This window comes from Falco naumanni, chromosome 5, assembly GCF_017639655.2.
Source record: "Falco naumanni isolate bFalNau1 chromosome 5, bFalNau1.pat, whole genome shotgun sequence".
NCBI classification, from domain to species: Eukaryota; Metazoa; Chordata; class Aves; order Falconiformes; family Falconidae; genus Falco; species Falco naumanni.
Genome location: NC_054058.1, coordinates 1,782,430 through 1,808,190, shown reverse-complemented (window position 1 = coordinate 1,808,190; position 25,761 = coordinate 1,782,430). Strand labels below are relative to the sequence as shown.

Below are 25,761 nucleotides of genomic sequence, written 5' to 3'. Positions count from 1 at the left end.
GAATCATTGAGGTTTACAGAGGCTTAGCAAAGTATCAGAGGACCAAAAGAGGACAAATGTCATTCCTGTCTCAAAAAACACAGGAAAATAGGAGTAGTCTGGGAGACAGTCTGCCTAGAAAAAATTCTCAGTAAACAAAAGACATATTTTGCAACTCCCTAGAAGATAACTAGAGAAAAACAACAGTAAAACATGGATTTGTTAAGAGCAAAGTGTGCCAGGTTAGTCTAACTTTGGCCTTGTGATCCAATAGGCTGTCACCGTAGAGGAAGACACAGTAAATGTGTCTTGATTTTAGCACCACCTTTGGTCACAAACTGTAAAGCAAGCTAGAGAAACTACCTACAGGGATCTGCCCTGTGGCATTTTTTCAGATACTGACTCAGGTAAAGAAACAGCAGCATTCCTAAATGAGCTGCTAAGATTACTAACATGTTGGCTGAGATTCCTTGGATTTGAAGGCCTCGTACTTGGAGTAGTCCTGACAAAACATTCAATAGAGATGTGTTCTATGCAGCACTCACTGAGAAGTAGAAGAAACATCCTTGGGACTGTGCGACTCCCTTTGTATGATCTGAACAGTACCTGCTAGAGTCACTATCCTGAGTTTCATTACAGCAAATCCAACTCTGAGCGCCAGAAAAAAAAATACCAAATTCTAGCACTAAAAAGGAAACTATTTTGTGTTAAAAAATACCAGCCTTTGTGGGTGGAAGATACAGTTCTGTATCACATAAAGGTAAGAGAATCTACTTCCCAATGCATCATTCCTGTGAAAGCTGACAAGAGATGAAGTTTATAGGACATCAAAATGTACAGCTCAGCAACAATACAGCCATTGTAACAGGTCATGTGTGGAGGCCAGGAAAGGCTAACCTATCAAAGGGGGAATACCAAGGTAGAAGAAAAGGCAGCAAAATGAGAAGTTCATGTTTTCTTTAAAAGATGCTTTTAGGAAGAAAAGCAATATAGGTATTAGAGTATTCTTACAACTGTAATAGTGATAAGTACTTTGCTACTAGAAAAGAAGAATAGCACCATGCTCCTGACTTCTTCTTGAAGGCAAATAACATCTAAAAATAAGCCTCCAGCTGGGAGCCTGGAAAACCATCTAGTGATGCATGAGAGTCTATAATCAAAAGCAAGACCTCATCATTCTTCTACTTCACTGGGGTAACGGTGAAGGTAGGAAACTACCTTCTGGTATAACTCAAACTATACAGCAGGAGCTATGTAGATCAGAGAGTCTGAACAGGGTATGTGCAATGCTGACTAGGCTCCTCTGAACAAATCAGAAGTCCACTATGGAGTAGAGAGGAGAAAAAGAGATAACTTGTCCAAGAGCTTGAGTTCACACCAGTACAGAAATTCTCCACAGTTAGTCACTGGCATTGGTAGTACTGCTGATAGATAAGATTTTCTGCTCTAGACACATGAGCACAAACAGTCCTGATCTTTACTTCATTCACCTGAGATTTTTTTCACCAGCAGCTGTCATGGTTAGGAATGAAGGTCTGAACTGGAGCAAAGAAAGCCTACACAGGCTGGGATTTGACCACAACCACTTCTGATCTTGAAGGATTTGGCTTTGCAAAGAGGAACTACAGAGTATCACCTGAAGATACTAATGTAACAGCTAACCCAAGAAATTCACTCACCAACACAATGTGAGGCCTGATCTAGGAAGATTTAACTGACCACTTACACTTGTAGCAACAACTTCTAGAGCTTTGCTGACAGGACTAAACTCAATTCATATTTTACCAGGTCATACACTGGCAGCTGACTGACTCACCTTAGATTAAATTTTCCTACTGACAGGCTATGCCATAGGATTTCTCAGAATTTTGTCAGTAATTCCCCAGAGTACCTGTTAGTTGCTGTTTTTAAGTGTCTCTTATCAGAGAAACAGACTTGATGAAATAACTTTCTATAACCCTGGCTTAGAGACCATGGAAGAACAGTAAATCAAGAAATTTGAAAATAAGCTCTTAAAAATCAAGATACCCAAAATATAATTAATTTCTCCCAAAAAAATGTTACTTTCTACTTAACCACATAAATTATGCCTACATATTCTAGTTCTGTACTACAAATATGTACAACAAAAGATATAAAGGAACTTTTTCCACACCATGATAAATCCAGCATAACAATGAACTGTGCACTATAGTGAAACAAAGCTGAAACCACAGAAATTACATCTTCTGATAACTATGACTGAATTATCAAATGCTTAAACATCAAAACCATAAGGGTGCCAGTAGATACACACTGCTCAAGTTTGAAGAAAAACACATTTCCAGCCTGAAAATGGAATATTTCTCATTAGCACACAGCAAATACATGATCTGTTCCAAGCTGTCTGCCATAATAGTTAAACTACTCTGAAGTCCAGACTGGCAATAAGAACAGCATAAATTAGGAAGCCAGTTTTTTTCTTCAATTCTTTCGAAGCAGCACTGAAGTACCACTTCAATTCCAGTGCAATTCTTTCCAGAAAGACATAAAGGGCACAAAGTGAGAGAGGGAAGTGACAGATGCCCACAGCATACTGGACTTGCAAATTTAAACTCAGAGAAACGACTTAAATTACTACTGTTATTTGGAGGTAGGCGGTATGAAGTTACATAACCAACAGTAACATTGGGCTTCTTGTTTTTTAAATGAAAACTTTTAAAGAATAACTGGAAGAAAGTTAATTTTCAGACCTATCACATCTAAAGGACATCAGGTACCAGTAACCAGGTGACAAAGCACCAGATAAGTAATCTCAATCTGACGGGTGACTCAGGTGGCAAAAAAGTTCATGTCAGTACAATATTAGGATATAACAGAGCCAAGTCCACTGAAAGCAGATTTCTCTACTATACAAGAATCCTTTGCTAGAAGAATCAGACCAGGGGAGGGTACCTGCAAGGTTACTGAATGAATCAAAAAAAGCCACCATGAAGAGCTGGGAAGATAAGCATATACAAACCCATGTTTTCAAATAACTTTGCAGTTCTTGTTCTAAAAACAGAGTGGCTTGAAGCATCTTCACAAGATCTGTATGTTGTTCGCTTTGGCGAATGTATTACAGGAACAGTGTAACTGCAAATTTTAAAGTGTTAAAAACCTAGGAAAATTTAGGTACACATAAGTGAAATGAAATCAAAGCACCTAAAGGAAATAACCAACAAGCTTCTTGAGTATGCCATGTCAAGACTCTTTATAGTTATGGCTAAAATTCAAAGTGGCCTTATAAACAAATGCATTTTGAAACAAAAAATATAAACTGAAACATTACCTCTGCCTCACAGTAACACTTAGTAGGAAGTAGACAGTAATTAAAACATCAGTTATGAAAATTTCATATGGGTTAACAGGTTCTCCCTCTTTCCTTCTCACTCTACCTATTCAATAGAAAGGGCAGAATCAAGGTAATTTGCTTACTATTAGCTGTCTTGACAAGTGACTGAAATATGCCTTAATTTCTTCGGTTTAACCTTAAAAATCCTAGTTCTAAATTAACTCACAGTCCTGCAACTTCGAGTTTACCCATACTCACCACTATATACACAAACTTTTTACCTGCTAGTGTACACTTTAACTTGAAATTCTCAGAATAACAACTCTGCAGTTGAGTAACATAATTCAGTTGCTCCAGGGTCACAGCACAGATAACACCAAGAATCCAAGAGCCATCTTTGATCATCTACTTATTCTATTTCTCCTCACAAGCAACAAGAGACACATTTACCCTGACACCCACTCTGGATAAAGTGTTTCATTATAGAAACACAGCGTAATATTCAGGATTCGGATGATATATGAACATAAGTATGATTTTCAAGAAAAAGCCAATTGTCCAGCTAAGGGAAACAAACATCCACTAAGATGACACAACATTCGTATTATTTTCACCAGATTGTTTTGATAAATAATTCTTCCACTCATTTAAAAAACATGAATACAAACTACATAAGAATTTAGATTGGTAAGGCAGACCCTTTACAGAGAGAAAACCTGATGAAGAAGGCTGCCTACAAACATGTGCTTGCTGAATATATTCCTACCTGACTGCTGATTGCTCAGGAAATTTTCCCAAACATGATAAATGCAATCAATTGCTCCTTTATTTCAATTTTGTAATAGAATGTGTGTGTGTGTGAGGGTAAAGCAAATCCCTGTTCCTTATCATTACAGTGAAAATCCCAATTAGGCAAGTTTAACCCCTATACGCCTCACTGAAGCTGTGTAAGCACCAACGGTTGACATACATCCTCTCACCAATCCAGATACCTATGCTGGGTTTTTCCTGCTGGAGAAGACAGGTCTTTGTAGCCTGTAGGTACATTTAAAACGGGAAGATAATGTTTTAGAGGAAAAGTAAAACCTAACGCTGAAAACTCAGATAACGCCCGGCGGTACCTCAGCGCTTTAACGACCACCAGGATAGCGACCAGCCCCCCCCCCCCGCACCCCCCGCCTCAGGCCTCTCGCCCCCTCTCCCGCGTCCCTGATCCCCGTGTCCCCAGGGGAGTACAAGCCCCTGCGGCCGAGTGGCCCCGGGCACAACCAGCGGGAAGGCAGGGGCCGGGGCGCGGGGACCGGGGCACCGGGGGCCCGCAGCGGCCGGCCCCGCCTTGCGACGCCGCCTCCTCAGTGCGCATGCGCGGGGCCGCCCCGCCACACGGAGGGCGGGCTGCCACCGGGCCGGCCTCGTCGGCGCCGCGGGGCTCAGCCTACGCCGGCCGGAGCGGGCCGGGGCCCCGCAGCCACGGCGGCCGAGGGAAAAGCGCGCCAGGCCCGTTACCTGGCCGAGGGTCCCGCGGTGCAGGGCGCGAAGGAGGCCGCTCGGTGTCGCCATGGCAAAGGCGGGAAGGGGTGAGGGGGGGGAGGAAGCGGGAAGCGTCCGCGCACGCGCGTGGCGGCGGGTCCCCTCAGGGCGGAGCGCGTGCGCAGTGCCGTGGGGGCGGGGCGGGGGCGGGGCGGCCCGGCCGTGCCCTCGCTGCGGCGGGCGGTGCGGGCTTGCCGGCTGGTCGTGCCCGCCCTGCCGACGCCAGCGCCTTGCTGCTCGGGTTTTTCCACGGGGTCCTGCCTTATGTGCAGGTTGCGCTGGAAAGGGCCCTACTCAGCGGTGTGCCCCCCCCCCGCCCAGCCCCCCGGCCGCCGTTCCCCTCAGGCTGCCTCACAGTGCCCGTGACGGCAAGGGCGCCGCAGCCAGGCCGCTGCGTGGAGAAACCTGCCTCAGTCCTCTTTACTGGTCAAACTACAGGCACTCCCCACAGAAAACTCCGAAAAGCTGCTTCTGCCCTGGGTCTGCCCTGCTTTGCCCCAAATGCCAAGGCCGAGGCAGCTCTTGCCCCCGACATGGCGCATCCCCAAATTCAGTCTTCATGCCAGTCATCATTGCTTCCCGTGGCACCAGGTAATAGAACTGTTACCATGTGTTGTTTGTTTCAGGACAATTACCAAGAAATGTTAGTTGTGCACTGTTATATTGATAAGGGAAGGTTGATCATTATCTCTAAGAAGGAACTGAAACGAAGGTCTTCCTTGCAAAGTCACATCCGAAACAAAACTTGCCAAAAGAAGTTGAACTGCGGTCAGAGCGAGCCCATACAGGGATAGCAAAATGAAGTTCAGCTCTGTCAGCTGTAACTAGAGGGTCAACTATTGTTTGAGACCCCCAAGAGTTTTCTAAAGTACCTGTAAGGAGCATGTGCTATGCTTAATTAATATAGTACTGCCCATTCTTGGAGAGTGAATGAATATGTGTGACTTCTGAGAAATGTAATGCATAAACGTGTATGGTCGGTGTAACCTTGCCTGAAGACAACAGCGGCATGCACGTTAGGTGGAATGATCCCCTGTGCATCCAGCACTGCAAGGAGGGAATGCCTGCCTCTTAATGCTACATCGGTGTTAAGGAGTTTTCTTAATTCCCTATTTCAGTGACAGAAGGAAAACAGATAAGCATGCTTCTGAAGACCTTGTACATGAGCCCCTTGTACTGACTCTTTTGGGAAGGGTGCTAGCTTTCTCTCCAGTTTAATTCCCAGGCTGGAAAGCCACAAAATGCTTGTTACCAATGTTTGGATGGTGTGAACTGTGGCTCGTCTGCAGGGCTGGAAACATGGGGCAGGGACTGGGAATCTGCTACTGCAGGATTGGGGGAAACAAACCAGCAATCAGGAAAAAAGGTGCACTTGTAGGTCTGGTATCGGTGGCACTACACATTGTATGGGTGATTATTTCCAGTAGCGAACTCAGTAGTGAGCAAGATCAGTCCAAACCCTATCACTGAGGTTATTATCATAGAATGTTCCGCCTAATTGTAAAATCCTGAAGTAATTTTAATAGCTAAACCCACTGTAAGTTTATGTAACTGTTTATTTATTTTGACTTTGATGCATTGGTTAATAACAATTTTTAAATTTTAAAACTGTGCATATACAGTGCTTAGTACATCGGAACCTAATATTCATTTAGTTAATCAGACCTTACTAGAATACAAATTGTATAAAGTCTACTTTGCAAAGCCAGTAAGAACATTAACTAGAACACAGAAATTATACATATAATTTTTTCATCATTTCCATCGTCGCTATAGATACTGTTTATAATTTGAGCTGAAAACTTCGATGTGCAATGTTCATCTTTGTCTGACATGTTTATTCAGTGTTATGTTTCAGCAAAAATGTGTCAGCCATTTTTGAGAACATAACTAGGCAAAACTCAGGTGAAGTTGGTTGAATTGTAGGAGACATCAGGGAAGAAGCTGGAAAATGGAAAAGTCCAGGTGATATTTTTTGAGATTTTCCAGTCCTAAGGCCAAAAATTATTAGACAAAAGCCTGTGGCTGCTCTTCCAAAGTGAAACTGAAGATGTGCTTTGGGTGGAGCATCAGGCGACCACCCAGGTGGTTGGGAGGGGTGCATAGGTGCCTTAACCTCTGTCTCACGGATTGAACTGTTCTCCATTGGCGACTAATTGAAGCAGGTAGAGCTGTCTTTGACATGGTAAAGAGGGAGATGCTGAAGAGACAAATGGAATATAAACTTCACTACAAAAAGTTGTAAGGAAAACTGAGATAATGTGATAAGGAAGTGTTGAAGAAAATTTTGCAGTTGTAAAGAATTTAAAAGAACCCCTCTTTTCCAGTATGTAATTACCAAGGAGAAAGCTTTCAGCATCTACTGAATATAAATATTGTTATTACAAATCAGTAAGCCAGACATTGGTTTGAGGCAAAATGATGAAGAAAAAAGCTATGTGGGATTCAGTGATAAAAGACTAAAGAATGAAGGTATAGGTAATACTACTTAAAAAGTACTAGTGTTAATTTCAAGGTTATGAGAATCTGAGTTAATAAATAGAACTGTAAAAGTTGATGCTTTTTAGACTTCTGTGATACCTTCGACTTAGTGCCACAGAGCATTCTAATTAACCATACCAGAGAAACACACATTAAATGACTAAGGGCTGCTTAATTGACACCTCTCCAAAAGTACGTGTTAAATTTGAATTGGGAGACTTTCTACAGTGACCCGTGCTTTGCTCTACTCAGTACTTCAACTGGCAATCTGGAAACAGATACTGAATAATTTACGTTGAAATGTGCCCTTGACACAAATATTGACAGACTTGCTAAAAACATGGTGATCACTCACATCATTCTGACAACAGGAGTGTACTAAAACAAAGCATGTTTTAAAATCATATTTAAATTGAAGCAAAAACTTGAACTAAAGTTGCTGGTTTAACCAGAACTGAGTCTGAGTTATTACTGTGAAGTCTTTGTTGAATGCAAACTCAAGCTGAACAAAACAAAACAAAAAAATCCATGCAGTATTTACAGTACAAACCCAAGAAGAGCCCACTACTATGTTAGAAACCTGGCAGTGGTAGAAGAATAAGCATGAGATATTCTTGGTGCAGGCGGAGGAGAGTAGTGTGAATGTGCAAGGTAGGGGAGAACGGGAAGAGGTTGGCTCGGGAATCCCAGAAGGTGGGATAGCTTGCATCCTTGAGAGATAGCCAAGTTAGGGGAGGAGAAAGATTCACTGCTTTTATTTATTGTCCTCTGAAATCTCCCGCTGCTACTGAAACTCTTCTGACCTTTCTTGTGTATGATTTCTAGATGCTTTTCCCCTGTCCATATTACCCCAATGCACATTGTGAATCCATTCAAAACTGTTCAGCTGTGCAGAATCTGCTACTGAGCCCAAATTAAGAAAATACCAGTAACAGGTGAACATGAATCAGTACTCAGTCAAAATGTCACTAGTGCAGTTCTTATTTTTTAACACTGCCAAACTGCCTGTTGACTTAGAAACAAGAGTTCTAGACCATAAATCTTTTAGATGGGTGTGTGTCCCCTGGGGACACAGTGATTCTGCAAAAGATCTAGAGTTTGTGCCAGACAAGCATCTCTGTTTGCTAGTAAAATCCTGTTGCTGAAATGATCAATTAAGTGATTTTTTTTTTTAGTACTGGGGTACCAGTCAGTAAATACTAGGCCCACTTTGAGTTTCCATGTTGAAAAGATTTCTTGAAAAATCAAGGAAAAAGCTACAGGTAATAGCCGTAAAACAGTTTAAGAGAAGACTTAGGCATATGCTCAAGTAAGTGATTAGTGAAAAGTTAGGGTAGTGCTAGGAGCAGAATAGAAAGTCTGTGATTCTGTTCTCAGGGCAGAAAGACCTCTGTAGCTGAGCTACAGCCCACAAAACTTATTTTCATGAAGCCTTGAAGAGACAGTGCTTTACACAGGACCCAGCCTTGGCTGGTCTACAATGCGGGTCCTGGGAATTAGGGATGTGTTGCGAGGCGAGTTTTTATGCACAGCCTTCTTGTCTTTTTTGACATAGAAAGTAGAAGTTTAGTTGTTGGCCACATATTGTAAAAAGGAAGAATGGTTAAAAAAACTGAATAAATTTGAAAACCTGGCTTTATTTCTTGCCGCTGTAAAAAATCATGGCTACTAAAATACTTTGTGTTCCTCATCTGAAAAATTAGCAGAAATTCTGTGCACTGCTGGCTAAAAGCTAACTTTTTGCTACTGTGCTTCTAATATACCATATGCTAAAAACATGAAACAGCCTAAAATACTAGAACCGATATCTATTAATTTAACATGGAAGATTTATGTTTTATGCTTTATCTATTGGTGCTTTAGTTCCTATCTTTAAAATAGAGTAACAGCTAGTCAAGTCAGCGTTGTCAAAATAATTTCACGAATACTCTTGAGTCATTCACATTCTCTGATAAAAGTAACAGAGAATAATGTAGAAGGAAATTAGTAATTTTCTACTCGATTGAGTGATTATGACAGAAAATCCTATGGTAAGACAGTTTTAGGACACTATTTTTAATAAAAAATATTTTTAAACATGAACAATAATGAAGCAAGGTCTTTGCAGAAAAAATAATATGCTATCATATAGCTAGAGACATTATCATAACAGAAGTAGAGAGGGAAATGATTTAAAATCACATCACAGAGCTGATGCTGTCATTTCTCAATTTCTGATTTTTTGATCATGTTTTTTAATGTGGCTTGGGGGAGTGGTAATTATAATTACAGTTGTTTTTATGGTTTGCTACACTATTGCTCAGGCACTGTCTAAGCTAGGATCTCTGTGTGCTATGCATTGCTGAAGCACACACCAAATGACCTCCGCTCCAAATAGCTCGTAGTCTAAACAGACAAAATGGACACGGATCAAAGAGTTGATGACACACAGTGTGACAAAGGAATTTGCAGAAATTGCCATGTAAATATTGTGACTCCCATTGTTTCGTCAGCAAGGTAGTACCTAATGAAAGAGCAAGGAAAGAGGATTTAGGCAAACTAGAGAGGGCAGAAAACGGAGATCCCAGATAGTTTGGGATCTGAAGAACAGAGTAAGAGAAGAAGTTGGAATAGGCAACCAAAAAGCACAAGGAGTCCAGTCAAAGCCCTCCCGTTGTCATACATAAAGAACTCCACTTGAGACCGGTAGGTTGGTGTAGTCTAAAAGCACATCTTTGAAATTCTTGAGAGCCTAGAGGTTAGCAGCATGACTGGCTGAAGAAGGTGAATCAATTACTCTTACCTGTATCATTTCACATTTTACACATGCTATGTAAGAATCTTTGACCATTTTTACACATCTGTGTGTTTAGTGAAGCCTTGGCAGGGTAGTCATTTGAAAGTGCTGAAAGTCTGGCAGAGAGCATGAAGAAGTGTTGTATTATCTTTTGTATGCTGAAACTGTTGATAGTATCATAGCATTGCAGAGAGCTATATCCTGTGAAGTTCACGGAAAAACTCTGTACTGGTAGCCACTGAGAAATAAAACCACCTAGAATCTTCTGAAATTTGTAAGCCTTTTCTCCCTGTAATATGTTGGGAAAAAGAAATCTTAGCTACATGTTCTTTTGTATTACCATCAGTTATGGTGACTGTGTTCTTTACATTCATTTTGAATCTGTGTTTCCTGTCATGAGCAGATTAAAAACAGAAGAGAGTGGAGTGAAAGTTTTCTATTGCAAACATCTGTGTCTGAAAAAGGATTGTATTTCCATGTCCTGGAACATCAAGGGGAAAAGCTTGCCCTCCCCAGACACACACCTTTGGTTTGCAGCAATAAGGAGTTTATAGACAAGGTTGCTTTACTACAGTAAATAGAACACCCAATTCTGCTATTATTTCCGGTGCTTAATGCAGCCTGGGTGTCTGAAGAGACCTTCGATCATTGTTCCCAGCAGAGTGCTATCTTAATCTAGATCTCTGAAATGCTTAACGTATTTTTGAGTGTAACATAAGCAATGCTTTTAACAACTCCAGCCTTTTGTGTCTGAAATTCAGTTTTATATGCAAATACTGCTGTCCAGATAAGTGTTCTTAGGGACTGTCAGTAGAAATGGTGAATGGACGTACTTACCCTTTCTTAAGTTAGATGAAATCCACAGACAGAAAAAAATGGCTGTCAACAGACTTCACAAAGAAAAAAAATAATAGTGCTGACGTATCATCCATCTGTCTGCTTTTAAAGAACACAAGACTGGAAGAGGAGAGAAAAAGATGTAAGAAGCACTGGGGGCCAGATATACAGTACTTTCTCATACTTTCTGTTATTCTTACAGGAATTTAGCCCTAGGAAGAGGGAAACGTATTGGTTTAGATGCTGCTCTGAGACTTTGCTGTCTCCTACATAAATGCCCTCCTTTTAAAACTTCAGTACGTTAATAGGCATCAATGCAAATGCCACCCAAAATATGTTTTTCTAGATTCATGTACTGTCTCACCCCATTGTACCCAAAGGTCTGTTAAGTTGTATGAAAAACTGGGAAAAAATTTGATAAAATCATTGTCTGGACTGGTTCTTCAGCTGTAATTGTCTTGGGCACTGCGGAGACTTTTGCTTTTATGCAACAGCGATTCTTCCTTTGTGAAGTGGAAGCACATTGTCAAGTAACAGTCCATGGGCTGGAGTTTTACTTTGGCTGACATTATTAGCAAGGATGTTCTTCTCTCTCCGAATCATTGCCCCCATCTGCTACATCTCCTTCGGGTATACCCAACTGATGGTGATATTTCCATACTGGTGAACATATTACAGCCTCTTAAGACTGCAGATATTATTACTAGAATTAATAGAAAAATGAAGAAAATGTAAACGTTTTAAACAAGTTTGGCAAAGTTAAGAAATAGTCCGTTAGGAAAAATCTCATAAGTGAACAGAATTGGGAAATTTAGGAATAGGTTGGGATTCACACGGTCTGAACCTCTGCTTTGTAATTTTGGTTTAGTAAGGGAACATTACAGATGCATTTTTACAGTGGCAATTAACGTGACATCTCTCTCACTTTCTCTAGAGGATGTATTACAGTGTGAACATTTGCCTGTGACTTACATGTCTGCCCAGGGTTCTCAGGAGAGACTCTACAAAGAATAACAAAGTTAATCCCTCAACCTGCTTATTGGAATCAGGATCTTAAAGATGTGAGAGTAGGGTACAGAGAGATCTGCTTGCCTAATTTGCAATTATATCAGAGGTCATTAGGCACCAGACACTTTTCAAAAGTCATTGATGTAAAACCGATGATTTATTTTTATAAATGTTCCAATTCCAAAAAAGTATGCTGTTTCCAATCTAAATTAGTCTAATTTCACTTTCCACTTTTAGATTATAAAACCTCATTGCCTTTTAAGCTGAAACACGTTTTACTTTCAGAAATCTTCTTCCCTTATAATCAAAGAATGTTTTAATTTGTTTTTCTTAAAGAAATGGCATTGATTGATTTTTTTTTCAAAACTGTCATAAAATAGACTACGCATTTTAAGTTACAATTGTGACTCCATAATCTTTTCAGTTTCTCAAGATTTTCTGTTCAGGGTAAGCACAAAAATGTGTCACAATACTATTGCAGTTCTCAAGATAATTTGTCTGCTCCTACTCAACCATCTGCTAAAAAAAAATGCTGCTAAGAAAGTTTGCAGATGATGCACAGATTGATATGACATGTAAATGGTAAATAACATCTATATATCTGAGAACAGCATTAGCTGCTGCACCGCACTGAGAGCTCAGATTTTTTCTATGTGATCTCTCTACCAATTTCAATGCCAAAAATACATAGGTTTTTTTGTTTCCAGGTGTGTGGCTTTCCCCATTTATGTATGTTCAGCCACGTTGCTTGGATGCGCTCCCCTGCTGACCAAGGAACCCAGCTCTGTATAACTGGCTCTTTATCAATACTGTTTATCATTCCACCAAGCTGTGCATCACCTGCAAACTTTACTAGCAGTGCTTTCATATTTTCTTCTATGGGGTTAATAAAAGTACTAATTGCTAAAATGAGATCAGGACCTTAACACCGGTTGAACTGGTAATGGTTTAAATCCATTTAATGTACAGTTCAATTGTACTGTACATTACATATCAATGACTGATTATTTTAGGATAATTTAAAAAATAAGACTGACACAAAGTACCAAAATAAACACTTTAGAAAAATGTAGTTATGGCACAGGCAGGTGTATTTCTGCATACCAGAAAGATGGAAGTACATAAAATGCGGAGCTGTTATAACTATCTCTAAAAGTATTAATGTAATATTAAATAACACTCCTAGATAAATATTTTCAATGTTAATTTTTTCATTTTACCGTGTATACCAACATCCATGGCTATGCTCTGACTGTTGTGTTCCATCTGGGAATGCAGAACACCAATGGATTGTGGAACACTTTGGGTTTGCAGCTGCTTTGTTTCACCAGACCAATGAAAAGCTGCTGAAATAAACTCTTGCACCTTTTGCTTTCTGCGCTCCAAATTTCTGCTGAGTTGTCACCTCCCACCATTAATTATTATTCATACACCACCCCCTTGTTTGCATTCCCTCAACTTTAACTTTAAACTGGCTTTGTCCTGTGACTGTATGAAGTTTCTAGGCTGATGCAGTCCTGCTCTGCTTGGATGCCAAAGTGGTGCTTAATTCAGGCAGAGTGACTGGCCGCCTCCAGCATCAGGTTGGTTGGTCGGGGGTGACGGCAAAACCTCCCTGCTCTGCCTCATGCTTTTCTTAGGCATAGACTCAGGGAGCCATCTCTGGCAGGGCAAGCCATGTCTCCAGCTCTTCTGGCTTGGTGATGACGGCGACAGTAACTGTGAGCAGCTCTTCACAGCTTTTCCTTGAGCCCTCTGCCTCAGCTCCTCACTTTTCCTCCATCTCATGGCAGAAGTGACCCTGTCCCTTCTCCTTTGGGCATGATTTTGCCCATGTTGCTTACAAGCCTGTAGCCAGCTGTCTACACATGTCCGCTTTCCTCTCCATCATTCCTCCAAGGACGGAGCTCCTGGCTTCCCCTTCAGTGCAGGAAGTGCTGCCTCCCACCTCCCTCTCAGCCTGTCTGCAAAGCGGCTCTGGCACAATAGGTGCTTCCCTCCCAGATGCTTCGTATGAATGGACATACTCGCTGTTATTTTTTGTAACTAGAAGTTGTTTTGTTGTTGTTGTTTGTTGTTTCCCCCCCCTGCAGAATTGTTCCCGTTTGGACTGGCCACCATCATCCATTGTTCTCGATGAAACAGAAACTGCCGTTGCCCTCGGGGGAGATGGTGGCTGCCTATACTGTGAGGCATCATAAAACACAGACCCCATTGGGAACAATGGGGAAGAGCCTTCTCAACGTGGCCGCCAGCTGAGGTCTGCCATGGCTCTTGGCCTGGCCAGAGCACTGAGCAGCAGCCACGTTGAGGGGAGGTGGTGGTCCACCGACCAGCCTCTGAGCTCTGCCTGAGGGGAAAAGATTACATGCAACAGGAAAAGTACCAGAACAAAACCAGCTTAATTACAAGAAGCGGGTGAAATAAAGTCTTTGTGCAAGGTTACAATGAGTTCCACTGGAGTAGGAGCTAGCAGAGCTTTTAGCTGGTTTTGTAGGGGGGGCTGAAGTCCTTTTTGCTGCTTGCTCCCATTGGTGCCTTGACTCCCCCTTAAATACTAAGAGAACCAAATTCTTGTTTGACACTTCAATAGGAAATTATTTTTGTCACAGTATAAGCAGCATATCATCTATGAAGATGTGGTATTTTCCCACCCTCCCTTTGCATGGGGCAGCCTCCTGCTTCATATACTCTTGGGTTGCTGGAGTCTGTATTCTTTTTACCAACATAGGAGGCAAAAAGATGTCTAATAATGAGTTGTCCATTCAAAATGCTGGATTTTTAATCTCTATGCAAATTAATATATTTAAATGCATCTTTGAAATTACCAGAAAATTTATTTTGGAATCCATCCATACATAGTGTACTGTTAAGGAGAGTACACTCTGTTTTTCATAGAGAGTAAAGAATGATCATAAAGGATGCCTGAATTTGAAAATTCTGCCCTGACTCTCGAGTCTTTAATTGCCTCTGAAACATGCATTCAGCGATAGAAGATATTTTAAAAAATGATGACATTGGAGGGCATACGTCATCAATAAATTTACACAAGACATACTGTAGGAATGTTGTGATTATTTTCAAAATCAAGCTTTGTGATTCATTCAAGGAAATAAATGGGCAAGATCTTAATAGGAATTCAAACCATTCAAGTAATTAAAATCACAGTTGGCATACTCACCCAAGTCAAACTGTAATCCGTTAAAATCCCATGTGCATAAGCCTCTAGATCTCCATAATTTTACATTTACAGTTCTATAGGATGAAGTCATTTGCTGCCATTATTCTTCAGAGCAGAAAATTTCCTCTTGAGCAGAAGTCTTAACCCTGCCACAAAGTGACGCTAAAACCATTTATAACTACAATTATAAAATTACATTATATTTATAATTATAAAATTGTATTTCTCATTATGCTTACAGCCATTTCAGTGCCTTTGTACTTAAATTGGTAGAGTTGACCTTTAAAGATTCAATATATGCTCTCTCCTCTTCTGAGTAGGGACTAATTACTTTAGAAGTAGCGATTCTTCTAGAACATTGAACCTGTGTTCTCAACTGAGACACTGAGATGCTGGTATTATGCACCTAACCATGTGAGTTTTGGAGCTGAGAGGCAGCTTTTTGGTTCTGAATCATCTGTAAATCCACTCAGGGTGCTAGGTGTGCTCACTGCCTTCTGCGCTGGCTAACAGAGGGAACACCCTGTGTTTAGTAATAACTCAAACAATGGAGGTTACAGCCTGAAGTAACCATTGAATGCAGGGTCAGAGGATAGATTAGAGTGAATGAAACAGTAGAAAGCGGGAGGAAACAGGCAGGGAGCAAACCCAAAAATCATGGTACAAGAACTGAAGTGAATACACAATGGCCTTGAACAAAAGCCAAGGGAAAGAGCTTTTTGAGCAGAGCCCTGAGTGCAAGCAGATCTGGGATCATGAGCAAAGCAGTGGCTTCTTGTTCAGTCTTACTGTATTTCAAGAAGCGGGACTTTGTAGTAAACCAGGATTACTTCAAAGAAATACCTGGCTCTTGTAATCCATTTCTCATTCTAATGGAAACAGCCTGCGATGTTGTGCATACAGGCTAACTGCTCAGGCCATGATGGAGTTAGACAATGTAACCAGTGAGAGCAAACAATGAGGAAAAACAGGGAAGGAGGACAGAGGGAGATTTTAGAAAAAGATGTGGCAAAATGGAACTAAAATGAAAACTCACAGGAAATTAATCTAAGTCACAGAGAGATAAAAGAATGTAGTCAGGACGTATTCTTCAGCATGACAGTCAGTCAGCTGGGAGATGCTAGAGCCTCTGGGGAAGAATAATCACAAAAATGTACCCATTTTTGAATTTCTGATAAAAAAAAGACCCTGTCCCTCCTGTCCCATTGCCATTTCAGAAAAGCAACCCTGTTCTGACAGGCAACCAGGCACCACGATGGAGGGTTAAAACACATGAAGCTGCTGCCCATTTGGAACACACTCCGTCTTCTTTCACATCTGCAGAGCATTTAGCTGCTTGCATCTGGTTGTGTTTGCGCAAATATAATTCCATATTCACTAATAATTCCCGAGGCTAAAGGCCCCTCTCCTGTAACCTTGTTAATATTCTCACAAGGCCTGGTGTGAACGCCTCACAGCATTTGGATTAGAATTCAGTCTGGTGGGTTTCCCCCCCTCCCCAGTCTCTTACTCTTTCTCTTTCTCGTACTTTTCTGGCCTCCAGTTTCCTGGCCACCCACATGACGAGACACTCTCCCTCCTGCTCTCTCCCCATTCTCAGTTTCAAGGAATTTCCTTTTGTCAAAGGCAAAGTGTGATTGACATATTTTTCCCCTCTTAAGCGCAGTCTTCTTAATACTTGATTTAACTATGTCCTTATGGGGCTCGTATAATCATTACCTAGGTGAGAAAGAGACCCCCTGCTCCCTCCCTACCATTCGATCCTGGGCTTCAAGTGCCAGACTGCTGACTACTTAGTGCATTTTACATGGTTTTTATCCACTTTTTAAAGACGTTTTTATTAATTTGGTGGTGTTGAAGGGTGCCAGATTGACAGCCTTGGAAACTGAGGTCATTTGTTTGTCTACAAAACAGGTACCACTGAAGCAGCAGAACTGCTGGCTCCCATACCAATGTGCCTTGGGATCCCCTTTCAAAGCACCTCACCCGGGCCAGAAAAATCACCTCCTTCTTCAGCCTTTCTGGGAAGAAGGCAATTCAATTTTCTAATTAGTCCTCAACCCTGATGCTAAGACTGATAAAAATCTATGCTGGAGCTCACCCTACCATAGTGTCACAGGAGTCAGGGATGTAAGCATTTTGCTCCTTCACTTCTGGTCACTCCTTTTTTTAAGTATGAGAAACAATGGTTTCTTCTTGTTTTCCGAGTGACCTGCATAGCAGCATCCCCTGCCAACCTCCCATCCCAGGTAGAGACCAAGGTGTGCCATGGTGGTGGGGACAGGGGGTTGAAGGAGAGAGGCTGTGGGGCTTGGGAGGTTGGATGGGCTGCTGGCAGGAGAAGGAGAGTGAGTTCACAAGCTGATAGCTTGGAGTCTTTAATGTTCCCCTGGTTAATTTGTATTGAGCATCCTGCTGTACTGCTCTGCTTTTGTCCATGTTGTGTATATTAGGTAAGGGAAAACTCTGCATTGTGGTGGCTGGGGGCTTGCTGTGGGAATTCACTTGAAAAGGTTGCTCAGACTGAGCCAAACATCTTCAGTACGTGAAGGATTATTAACAAGGTTTTGATTAAATATTTGCATGATCTTAGGACATCTCAATATGAGAGCAAAACAGGTTTTTTTTTTCCACTTAACAGAAATAGTCCTGAAAACTGATTGTTATAGCCAACATATAAGGGAATGTTTATGATTAAGTATGTTGAAAATTTATGCCACCTCATTAGAATACCTTGTTTTCAGTTGTGTACGAACTTTGCTACATTTGAAATGGCTGAGGTGAAACTTCCCACGTCAGGGATCAATCTCTGTACCTTGCATCCTTCTTTCCACCTTGCTTTGAAAAAGGGAGGAAAAACGGAGTTTTTAGAAAAAAATAAGGGAGACTTTATTCACATGTGTATGTTAAAAAAAACCTGAAAGGGATACCAATAAGAACTAATAATTCCTACCTAATTTGGATGAAAGACTTGTCTTTTGATTACCAGTTGGGGCAGAGGATCCCTCTGACGTCAGGAATATATACTTGCCTATTTCCATGAAAATTTTCCCACATTTACTCAAGTTATGAGCCTCAGAAAGTCCCATTTTGCACAAAGACATTAGAAATTCATATTCTCTGAAAAAATTCTGCCTGTTCTCAAACCTAGGCGTGTATGGCAGCCTTCTCTGCCAATGGAGCAGTGGGGAACGTGGTTGGACACATTGTCTCGGGACATGGGAGATGAACAGTGTTACTGCCTCTGCTGTGGTTTTGGTGTTTGTCTGACAGAGCATGGGAAAGGAGAAGGAACCTTTCTGAGAAGACTGCAGAAGGTAGGGAGCTGGGACTGTACTACTGGGAACAAAGACACTGACACAAAGAGATGTGGGCTGGATACCCTGATGTTCTGAGAAAGGGGAGGAGGGCTTACAGGTAGGACTAGAAACATGACGAAGGAGGCATGGACCTCAGGTGCTTGTCTCCAGAAGCAGAACAGGAATTTCCACATACTGGAAAATCAAAAATTACATATAACAGACACCCACACCCACCATACCCCTCCGCCTTAGAAAAGTAATGTTTCAGGCTTCAGGGCAGAGTTTGGATGTTATGCAGTAAATAAGACAAGAACCATGTTGAAAAATGAGTGTAAAAGAGAACTTCAAGTGTACAGGATCTTCAACAGAGATCCAGTGTTATATATTGTTATATGGTTATGTAATTAGTGATGGCAAGTTAGCTCATAGATAGAGCGGGAATAATGTCAGGCTTAATGCTGATGATCCATTACATCTGCATGTTTGACTTTACAGCATTAATTAATTTCTTAACATGGTATTATTTATACAGTACATAGACCTGGTATAGCATACAGGTCAGGACCTACACTGCTGCAAAGTGAGTTAGATTCTATATCTCATAAATGGCTTAAATTAAACAAATCAACAACTATTTACCTTAGCTCTGGCTCCAAGCCACAAGGATTCAAAAGAACTCATCCTTTGCAAAGCCAGCTTCTATGTATTCTGTAACGAGACGGGACCAAACAGAAAGGATGTAAAAAAAATCCTTCCATTCTTGTCTTCCTTTCTTCACACAAACATGTGCAGCTGCGGCCCGTATCTGCCGAAAATAGTCATCACTTCAATATGGCAATGAATATTTTCAACCATTCTTTCAAGAAAGCTTTTATCTTTTCTTGGCCTCACGATGTCTCCAGGCAATCTATCTCCATTGTCAGGGCCTTGTTTACTGAAGTATTGTTTCAAGAAGCATAGTCCAGGACTCTTTTTCTGGTGTGTGCCTGGGAAGGAGGTGACTGGTAGATGGCTTCAGCAGCTCACCAGATCGCAGGCTTCAACCTTGCTGCTGCCACGTGCTCTGGCTGCCTGGCTTGCCGTGGAGAGCCTGTTCCCTGGCTGTGCACGCATTTGGCTTGCAAGCGGCCCAGAAACTGATGTCAGATACCTGACTGCAGACATTGATAAAATACTGTATTTACGCATTCTGGGAAAGCACCAAACTCATTGCTGCAGAATAAACGAGTTAATGAGACTGTGACTGAAATGCTTTGAGAAGGTGACGCAAGAACTGGTGTTTCCAGCTCTGAGGCAGCTCTATACGTTGCAGCTACGGTATACCCCCGGGTTCAGGTTCTCACCGTTATTTTCATAGCAATTGTTAGAAGCTTTTCAAAATGCAAGCTGTGATTTCTAGAGCGTGAGTTACAGCGGGCACAGCAGAGGGGACTGTGCCCCCCGAACCATCTCACGGCAGTGATTGCTGTTCTGCCTTTTGCTCTGAGAAGTTGCTGTTGAACTCCTTATGCCGCACACTCCTGTGCACATCACCTGTAAGGTCAGTTCTCCACCCTTGTGTCCTGTTGGGCCACTCTTCTGTCCAACGTTTGGTGAAGTGTGTCTTGCCTTCACACTAGCTCAGCCTCAGGACCGTGGTGTGATGTTCAGGTGGTTTCTCAGGCTTGTGGGGCTGCCTTGTAAACAGTGGTGCTCTAGGTGAAAACATGGAAAGCGAATTCTGCAAACTGTGAAGCAGCCTCGGCTTTCAGAATTACCCCAAATAGCTCAGGAGAAAAGTGACCTGAAACCTGCTAGAATGCTTGTATACTCTTGTTTTTTTCTGAAGAAAATCCTTGCTGTCCTCTGTTGTCAAAAATTGGCAGTAATAATCTCTTTTTTAAATTCAAAGAAGCAAACAAATAATCCTGCACCTTCCCTGCCAGACAGATATCTTTAAATCTTTTCCTCTTTTAACTGAGTGTTTGGAAGGGGTAGGGGGAAGAAGGAGAAAAAAGGGCTTGAAGTTGTCAGTGAAGTGCCTCAGTGTGTCAGGTGTTTTCCAGGCCCTGTGTAAAACAGTCCCTGCCTTAGTGTGCCTGCAGTCTCAAAGAACAGGGTACAGGAAAATTCAGAGCTTCAAGCTGGGAATGGGATAAGGCAGTAGCCAGCTGCATCATGGCCGTAGAATAGGGCTGGAGGGATCTATCACTGCCAGGGTCCAATTTGGAGAAAGTGGAACACAGTCCAGAAAACATTTGAATCACACTGTTGTCATCAAGTACCTGTGGAGCCCATGGGCCGAGCATGTCTCACCCCCGTTCCTGGCCAGGCCAGGTGTGAAGTGGCAGCCTGCTGCTGCTGCTGGCAGATGGAGAAACAAAGACATTTCTGTCCCTTCACCCCACTCCCACAAGCAAATAGCAAGCGTGAGGGGTGCTGGGCCTTTTGTTATTAAATCAGTAGTTTGACAACTATGCTGTGAACATTGACTGATGACAGCAAGGACTAATGGCTCTATTAAGATGTGGAATGAGATAGCAAGAGAATCCCAAACCAAAACACTTTCCCCTAAGAACAGGGAAAAGCTGGATATGGTGACTGGTGTTCCTGTTCAGACAGAAGTGATGAGGAGCTCCCTTCTGCTTCTGCTTTGGAGCTGCCTGCAGACATGCAGGGTGCTGCTGCAGGCTGAGGTGTGGGACAGAGGGTCTCCTTCAGGCTTTCTAGAGGCAGCTCCTGCTCTCGCGGATGCTTTGGACAGTGAATGGCATTGTTCAGGGGGTTGCAGCTTGCGCCAAGAGGATTTATATACAATGTCAAATCCCTCCTGTCCTGACCCCTCCTGACTCCTGCACATCTGTGAGGGAACACCCTTGAGTGGGCATCTGTAAAGAACCGTTTATTTTGCAGTGAAGGGGTAATCTCATAATAACCAGGGAGTTCCTCCAAGTTCCTGGGAGTACTGGGAGTGAACGCTGCCCAGTGTTGCTGGCTGAAACGCTGTGAACACAAATACAATGGAGGCTCTGAAGAAGGCAGAGCAGCTCAGCACCCACAGCCCATGTTTATTTTCTCCAGAGATGAAGGGGGGACTGCAGGTCAGCAGGAATTGTGCGTTCTGGCTGGTATTTATTGACTCAGAAGTTCTTGCTGACAGACAGACAGACAGACAGGCAGGCAGGGAAGGGTTCCATTGCAGTGACGTCGTTTCTTTCCCTCTTTGCCCCTGAGGCTTTCACCACTGACACTCTTCACACATTGCTGTGGCTTTTCCAGCTGGTGCTGGGGCGAATGGCAGCTGCCTTTCACCTCACTGATGCTGGAAGCTTGGGTGCCCCTGGGGAATGTGACTCTCAGGCTTTCAGCGACATTCTGCAGCGCATCTATTAGAGATGTAGCAACAACACAGAGCTTCATGTTCCGTCTTCCCTCTGGGACATGGGTTAAGACTGGAGGTCTGGGTCAGATGCTGAAGGTGAACTCTGGGTGGCTACTGGGGGTCAGCCTACATCATCTGTGCAAAAGAGAAATGTATCCCTGCGTTGTGCTCAGCCCCATTTCCATCTTCTGTTCCCTGATGCAGTCACTGCTAATTAGGTCTTTGATTGCCCTGCTCTCATGTTGTACTTTAGGAGAGATTCGAGTCCTTTCTGTAAGCAACAGTAAGGCAGATCTACTGTCAGCTATTCGCAGGGATGCTACAACACTCAGCAGCCTCCATTTGAGCCAGAGGTCATACTTCAATACTCCAATACTTTTGATTCCTGGTATGGTTCCACCAGAGGGTCCCTTTGGGTTTGAGATTGTGCTGGAGACATATCTGTTGCAAGCAGCACAGTTAACCTATGCTTTTAGCCACACAGGGCAGCCTTTATAAATGAGCACTCTCTGGCAATGCAAGATACTGGATATTTCCCCCTTTGTCAGAATGGAGAAGCAAAGTGTCCGTGTTTAAATAGCATGAATTGTTTCTCTTGTCCTCACACTCTCCACTGTTCTTTTAAGATGACTTATGTCACTCTGAGCCCAGTAAAACAAAGGTGGCAGTTTCTAAAGGATGCAGCAGGCTGCATCTGGACATCTGGAATGTTTGCAGCAAAGCAGTGTCGGATAGATTAGAACATGATCTGTATTGCCTTTAAAAACATAATACTTGCAGCATGGGTAGAGTGAATCACAGTGTTTTCTTGCTTAGTGAAGTTTACATTAGTGATGCTAAGAAGTTGCAATACAAAGGTGCCCTTTCAGATTCAGTCTTTATGAGTATGCCACCTCTGCAAATAAAAATGCATATGAATGGGAACCCAAGCATCAGATAATTTAGTCCACTAAATTAGGTCACCAATGCAAGATTATGTGCAACAGTGCATGTTTTGTTTTAACAGTCTTAGATGATGAGGTATCTTCCACGTTTGGATTCTGGCTGTTTTTTTAGTAATTCGATTCATACAGTGAGGCATGGTTGCAACACTTTCTGTTCTGTGATAGAATGCCTCTTACATCACCTAACATATATGGAATTCTTTTCAGGCTCTACCTCATTAAAAGCCAATGCTTAGATCTCCTGCCTCTCTAATGCACAGGGGCAGATCTTGGCATATTTTCCCTCTGAAAAGATTTCCTCTCCTTTTCATTATTGACAGCTGTACAGCTGTCTGAAGACTGTGGACATTTCCCTCTGCACTGCTGGATGTTTACTGTCTTGGTAATCTGTTTGTGGAGAGCCACATGATTTTGTTCCCCTAGTAAAGCTCCTTTTTTCCCCATTTTCCCTATTTTCCCTAATGTGGCCTTCCCAGTAAACAAGAGTAAAGAGGATGAGGGGTTCAATATGTGTACGGTGGATGCCGATGATGGGATGGTACTGAGAGGAAAATGCTTTCGTGGCTGTGTCTGTTAGCTGGTGAGAATGTCTCATGTCAAAGGGCTGCAGGAGAGAGGACACAAAGGAGCTGTCTTTGTGGCAGTGCGTATTGAGCACCTTCAGGGTGTCTGTAGGTGCACATCGATTTACAGTTCTAAGTATAAGAAGGGGCCAAACCAGCCCCTAAGCATTTTATTATCTAACCTTGCTGAGCTTTAGGTGTAATGGGGCAAAATATGTTATAAGCATGCAAATACTGGGTACAGTTGTCATCGCTCTTAATGGGCTTCCATGGCTGAAGAGGGAGTAGCTGGACAATTGAGTCTTACCTGAGGGCTGACTTAAACAACCGGGATACCCCAAGCTAATTCCTTCCCCGCACCCCTCCCTCCCAAGTTTGAATAAGAGCATCTACATACAAAAAAAGCAAACCTTGACTTAGAAGCAAAATTTGATGATTACCAGTATGTTAGATGACTGGCCTGCTGTAACTTTCATTTCTCTGTCTTTAACTCACTGTTTTTTCTCATCTTTCCCTATGAGGTGCTGTATCCTTATGTCAGTAGCTTTCAGCTTGTGATAACAGATTTCTGGAAATTGGGGGACTGTTTCTAAAGGGTCTGTGAAAGAAAAGCCATTTATATGCAATCTATGTTTGTGAAATTTGTAAAGAAGATAGCATGTGTTTGTGCCTATTGGGGTGGGCAGGAAAATAATACGAAAGGTTTTTCTCATGGGAAGAAGCATGGATTTAAATTGTAAATTTGTGGCAGTTTTGTAATCTTCAGGTTTCTTTAGTTATTCTCTGTTTCAAGAAAGGCATGGTGACTGGTGCTCTCTGGATTGGTGGAACTTCTCAGGAGTGTTCTGTATGTGCAGAAAGAAAGGATGCACAGTAGATGAGGTATTTGCATTAGATTGGAATAGGTTGCCTGTTAGTGAAGTATACTGTACCTGGCCCAAATCCCTGTGTGGGGACATCTTGGGCATGACATCCATGCACAGGGAAGATGCTGACATCCAAGAGTGAAAGTTACCTCCTTAACAATAGCAGGCACAGATGCAAACATGTCCTGGATTTAGAGGTGAAAATTTTTTGATCCTGTGCAAATTACTGTAAATCAGTTTTGTTTGATCTCTAATCCAGATCTTATTTAATCCCTTTGAAGGACACTCCATTGTGTTTTCTTTCTTCTATGCTGTCTCTTGGTCAAAGTGCTACCATGGCCCATTCAGCCACCATGTTAACCTTTGATCCTAGTTTTGCTCAGCACCTCTAAGCCCCTTTTCTTCAGAGCCTGTGATTGCCTCTGTTTGTGGCAGCTGTATTCTAGAAACAGCTTCTTTTGTTGCTTATGCATTCACTCCAAAACAAGTGACCCCCAGGCACAATGGGTGTACCAGAAGCTTACATGTGTTGCTACCTGTAGCTAGATCTTAACTTTTCCTTGCAAACCTCAGTAAACTCCACTTAGCTTAGTTATCTCCGTCACTGCAGAAGGAGAAACAGACTTTGTTTTGCCTTCTGCCAGTGAATCTCACCAATGAAGGATGCTGACCACATAGACAGCCTACCCATGTAGTGCAGGTTTATGGTCTTGCTGTCGTAGATCCATGGCTTAGGCCTAGGAAAAACGAATTTTGGTAATGGGAGTAGAGGCAGCTCAAAGCATTTTTTAAAATAACAGACCTCTGGGTTCTTTGACAGATGTCCTTTTGGTTTTGTTTCTTTCCCAAAACGTCTTGTGATTTTCTGTAGTCAAACAGAATAATGTTGGGTATTATGACATGTATACAACGCAATGCACCTTACTGATTCTTCACATAAATATATACTCACAATTTTGTAGGTTTATAAGTTTAGTTACCTTAACAGATACTGGATGCTGTGTATGTACAGAATGAAACTAAGGTATATACTGCAAGCTAATTAAAAAATATGCCTGATGGGATCAAGTTTCTCTTTCAGTGATGCCAGAGCACACTATGTTAGTTAACATGTTAGTTAAGCATGTTAGTTGAGTTTAGATCAACAAATTGAAATGGAACCAGACAATAGCTGGTTTCTTTCTGGCTTGCACATGCTATATATTTAGGTCCTACTCTGGACAAGCAGAGCTCAGTGCAGTAGCATATTTCTTTTTGCTAGCTTTGCACTTAACCTGATAGATTCTGGAGGATCATTAACTTCAAGAATGGCCAAACCATGGCTTGCAAGATAAATATTTCCTGGCACATGGTTTCCTGCAGCATTCAGTCCACTTCTTGCCACCCTCAAGGCACGTGTATGGAGAGCCAGTTATGGGCTTTGTAAGTTGTTCTCATGGTTGGTGCCACCAGGTAGTCCCGTAGTTCTCATTCCCAAATGACATGATGCCATGTGATAAGACACATCAGGTGATGGAAATCCAGCTATCGCTCACATAACAGGTACATATCTGTGAATTTAACAGAAACGCTCAAGCTGAAGAGAAGAACCCAGAAATGTCCCCACAGGAGGCTCTAGGG

The 25,761-nt window shown here is 42.2% G+C and overlaps 1 protein-coding gene and 1 long non-coding RNA gene across 12 annotated transcripts in view; one reads left to right on the top strand and one right to left on the bottom strand.

The window, feature by feature from the left end:
* Positions 1 to 5,005, bottom strand: part of WARS2 (tryptophanyl tRNA synthetase 2, mitochondrial) — a 49,821-nt gene extending 44,816 nt beyond the window's left edge. For 3 of the 4 annotated variants that reach the window (XR_005828274.1, XR_005828273.1, XM_040596984.1), the window contains exon 1: positions 4,799 to 4,941. Coding sequence is in view for 2 of the 4 variants with exons in the window: in XM_040596984.1 (XP_040452918.1) it covers positions 4,799 to 4,852 (54 nt within the window). In the remaining 2 variants the exon portion in view is untranslated. Of the gene's footprint in view, positions 1 to 4,798 lie in introns of all 4 variants that reach the window. The other variant, XM_040596983.1, reaches the window with a different exon arrangement.
* LOC121089618 overlaps positions 4,788 to 25,761 on the top strand; it is a 68,916-nt gene continuing 47,942 nt past the window's right edge. For 3 of the 8 annotated variants that reach the window (XR_005828277.1, XR_005828280.1, XR_005828275.1), the window contains exon 1: positions 5,112 to 5,413. This is a non-coding gene — a long non-coding RNA (uncharacterized LOC121089618). Of the gene's footprint in view, positions 4,870 to 5,008; positions 5,414 to 25,761 lie in introns of those variants that run through there. The other 5 variants (XR_005828278.1, XR_005828282.1, XR_005828281.1 and 2 more) reach the window with 5 other exon arrangements.